At 58.1% G+C, this 4,112-nt stretch overlaps 1 protein-coding gene across 1 annotated transcript; it reads left to right on the top strand.

The window, feature by feature from the left end:
* Nucleotides 1–1,298: 1,298 nt before the first annotated feature.
* LOC104522607 (sterol regulatory element-binding protein cleavage-activating protein-like) lies at nucleotides 1,299–4,091 on the top strand (the record flags this gene model as incomplete). The annotated part of the gene is made up of 4 exons (XM_010164950.1): nucleotides 1,299–1,465; nucleotides 2,302–2,382; nucleotides 3,092–3,298; nucleotides 3,846–4,091. Coding segments are annotated over 4 exons (701 nt in total), but the record flags the coding sequence as incomplete, so codon positions are not given.
* Between the last annotated feature and the right edge of the window lie 21 nt (nucleotides 4,092–4,112).

Here is a 4,112-nt window from a genome sequence, read left to right as displayed (position 1 = left end):
CCTAACGCAGCTGTGAACCAGCCAAACACAACGACCTTGAGTTCCAGCAGCAACTAATGACATCATTAGCATTTAATCAACATTCTTCTCATACCAAATCCCACTCTGACCCTAAACCACTAATGACCAAGAAGAAAATTAACTCTGTCCCAGCAAACCCAGGACAGGGGTGCAGGGAGAGCATCTCACGTGGTGCTTTTCTCCAGTCTGGAGGTCTGGAGGCTGAGGGACGTGCTCCTGGGTCAGCTCTGGAGGCTGAGGGACGTGCTCCTGGGTCAGCTCTGGCGGCTGAAGCACGTGCTCCACGCTCAACTCCGGCGCCTACGTGTTCCATGGTCAGCTCTGGAGGCTGAGGGACGTGCTCCTGGGTCAGCTCTGGAGGCTGAGGGACGTGCTCCTGGGTCAGCTCTGCCCCTGGAACCTCCTCCCTTTCCCACTCTCCTCCTCTCCTTCAGCGAGGTTCTTCTCGCTCGGTTGCACACCATGTAGCCCCACAGAGTCACAATACAGCTCAGGGCCTCGGCACAACCACGACACACACCAAACTAGTCCATGGTGGGAACTGGTTTGTGGTGCAGCAGCTCCTCTGGTTCTGGAGTGGCCTGGAGGGAAGAGAAGCCCTGACTTACTCCCAGAGAGTGGTTGCATTCCTGGAGAGATAGAATCCCAGAATCCTAGGCTGGTTTGGGTTGGAAGGGACCTTCAAGCTCCTCCAGTTCCAACCCCCCTGCCAGCAGCAGGGACACCTTCCACTAGACCAGGTTGCTCAAAGCCTCATCCAGCCTGGCCTTCAACACTTCCAGGGAGGAGCAGCCACAGCTTCTCTGGGCAGCCTGTCCCCTGGGATCCACACACTGTAGCTCCAGGAGTGGAGCAGGATCTGCAGGAGAAGGACTGGCTCTGGAAATGACTTTTCCCTGTAGAGCACAGAGACTCTCCAGTTCTGCCTCTGACCAGGGTCACCAGAGCTCTTGGGCTTCAGGGACCTCAGCCCTGCAGAAGAATTATGTCTCCAGAAGGGAGTTCTGCTGCTGAGGACCCTGGTGGAGACCCTCACTCCAGTTGTTCATGAGCTCAGAGCAGCTGTAACTTCATTTGGTGTCAACCAGAGCGCTGAGCGTTGGGCTCTTTAGAGAACCAGGTTTTAACTCCTTAAAATCCCAGCTCCCACCATCCCTGACACCACAGCTCCCACCGTCCCTGACACCGCAGCACTTCAGGGTGATCTCAGTCCTGGGGGAGGGGGGGTGCAGGGCTGTGTCTGCTGCAGTGACACTCACCTGCGTGTCTCACCACAGGTGCCCCCAGCAGAAGCAGCGTCCCGTCCTCCCCCGTGTTCAGCAGCAGCGACATCATTCTGTGCCAGCTCACCCACACCGTCTCCTGCGCCCACCAGAAGCCCATCACGGCGCTCAAGGCTGCGGCTGGACGGTTGGTCACCGGCAGCCAGGACCACACGCTGAGGGTGAGGCAGCGTTACTGGTGAGGTGTCCAACTGGGGGGAGTCCAGCTCCCCTGAAGCTCCCTCTGTTAAACTCATCTGCCTGGATGGGGCTCCTGGCTGGGGTTAGAAGGACACAGCCCTGTGTGAGGGGTCGTTGCAGAACCACACAGAATGGCCTGGATTGGAAAAGCCCTTTGAGATGATGGAGTCCAACCATGAACCCAACACTGACCAGTCCCCTATGACTAACCCATGTCCCTCAGCACTGTGTCTACACGACTCTTCAATCCCTCCAGGGATGGGGACTCCACCACTGCCCTGGGCAACCCCTTCCAATGCGTAAGAACCCTTTCAGCAAAGAAATTCTTCCTCACATCCCATCTCAACTGCCCTGGCCACAACTGGAGCCCATTTTGTCCTGTCACTTGTCAGCCTCAGGAGATATCATGCTGCCCCACAGTGCTGACATAGAACCCCAGACTAGTTTGGAGGGGAAGGGCCCTTAAAGCTCCTCCAGTTCCAACCCCCCTGCCAGCAGCAGGGACACCTTCCACTAGACCAGGTTGCTCAAAGCCTCATCCAGCCTGGCCACAAACACTTCCAGGGAGGAGCAGCCACAGCTTCTCTGGCCAACCTGGGACACTGGCTCACCACCCTCACACCAAACAATTTCTTCCTCACATCTCAGCTCCAGCTCCCCTCTGACACTTTCAAGCCATCACCCCTTGTTCTCTCACTCCCTGCCCTTGGCCAAAGTCCCTCCCCAGCCTTCCTGGAGCCCCTTCAGGTACTCAAAGGCCACTAGAAGGTCTCCCCGGAGCCTTCTCCTCTCCACCATCTGCCTCCTCTCCCCGCAGGTGTTTCGGCTGGAGGACTCGTGCTGTCTGTTCACGCTGCAGGGTCACTCGGGAGCGATCACAGCCGTGTACATCGATCAGGTAACGTGCAGCCGGGTCCACACCTCAGAGAACATCCTCAGATAACAGCTGCTGAGCTGCTGAGCTGCAGAGCTGGGACCCTTCTCCGAGTTCCCTGTGGAGAAGCTGGTGAGAGCTCCTCTGAGGAGGCTGTGACCGTGCGCTCATCCTCTGCCTCTCAGACTGAACCATTATTGCCCATCCAGCTCGTGGTTGGGAATGTTGGTTGGATGTTCTCAGCCAGGTTGGATGAGGCTTTGAGCAACCTGGTCTAGTGGAAGGTGTCCCTGCTGCTGGCAGGGGGGTTGGAACTGGATGATCTTTAAGGTCCCTTCCAACCCAAACCAGTCTGGGATTCTATGATTCCTTTCCTGGAGGTGGTTTGTCTCCTCTCCTCCACGCAGACTTTCCCTGCCAGCTCCCCTTGGGACAGGAGAGTCACCCACCCCTCTGCTCTTCACAGCCCTGGTAGATGAACTGAGGTTTCTCTGCAGCTTGGGGTTTTGTCACCTCCAACCTCCTCAAATGCTCCTACAAAGGCAGGGAAGCCCCTGAGCTGGCACATCCCACGTTCCTGTGCCCTCCTGCAGCCGGGGAGCGTGGCTGGAGTGCTCACCCGTGGAACTCACCTGCCTGTTCCCGTGTCCGTGTCCCCGCAGAGCCCCAGGGTGGGATGGAAGGGACACTGTCCTCCGTGGTTCCTGACCCCGTCCTGTCCCTGTCCTTGCAGACAATGGTGCTGGCGAGTGGGGGCCAGGACGGTGCCATCTGCCTCTGGGACGTGCTGACGGGGAGCAAGGTCAGTCACATGTACGCCCACCGCGGGGACGTCACCTCCCTGACCTGCACAACCTCCTGCGTCATCAGCAGCGGCCTGGACGACGTCATCAGCATCTGGGACCGCAGCTCGGGGATCAAGCTCTACTCCATCCAGCAGGTTGGTAGATGGGGAACAGCTGGGAAGGGTTCAGGCAGCTCCTCTGCTTCTTTTGGGTTCCACCAAACCACGCAGACCCCTTCTGCTGGGCTCCTAGGTGGGGGAGAGCAGCGTTCTGGAGTTGTCTGGGTTGGAAAAGCCCTTTGAGATGATGGAGTCCAACCATGAACCCAACACTGACCAGTCCCCTATGACTAACCCATGTCCCTCAGCACTGTGTCTACACGACTCTTCAATCCCTCCAGGGATGGGGACTCCACCACTGCCCTGGGCAACCCATTCAAATGCCTCAGAACCCTTGCAGCAAAGAAATTCTTCCTAAGAAGGATTTTTAAACTCCCACGTGCTTTGGAAAATTTCCCCTCTTTGTCCACATCACGTGTGAGAGCTCAGAGAAGAGCTTGGCCAGACCTCACGGTCCCACTGTGGGGCTGTGGTCAGAGAAGAGCTTGGCCAGACCTCGCTGTGGGGCTGTGGTTGAACCAGCCACGGCGGGAGCTGGAGCTCCTCACCCCACATCTCTCTGACCCGCTCTCACCCCACGCAGGAAATGGGCTGTGGTGCCAGTTTGGGCGTCATCTCCGACAACCTGCTGGTGACAGGAGGCCAGGGCTGTGTCTCCTTCTGGGACATCGGTTACGGTGACCTCCTGCAGACCGTCTACTTGGGGAAGAGTAATGAGTCGCAGCCGGCGCGGCAGATCCTGGTGCTGGAGAACGCCGCCATCGTCTGCAACTTCGGCAGCGAGCTCAGCCTGGTCTACGTGCCCTCGGTGCTGGAGAAGCTGGACTGAGGAGGAGGAAGAGGCGGTGGA

This window comes from Antrostomus carolinensis, unplaced genomic scaffold, assembly GCF_000700745.2.
Source record: "Antrostomus carolinensis isolate BGI_N321 unplaced genomic scaffold, ASM70074v2 scaffold12083, whole genome shotgun sequence".
NCBI classification, from domain to species: Eukaryota; Metazoa; Chordata; class Aves; order Caprimulgiformes; family Caprimulgidae; genus Antrostomus; species Antrostomus carolinensis.
This window is presented reverse-complemented; position numbering and strand designations above follow the sequence as displayed.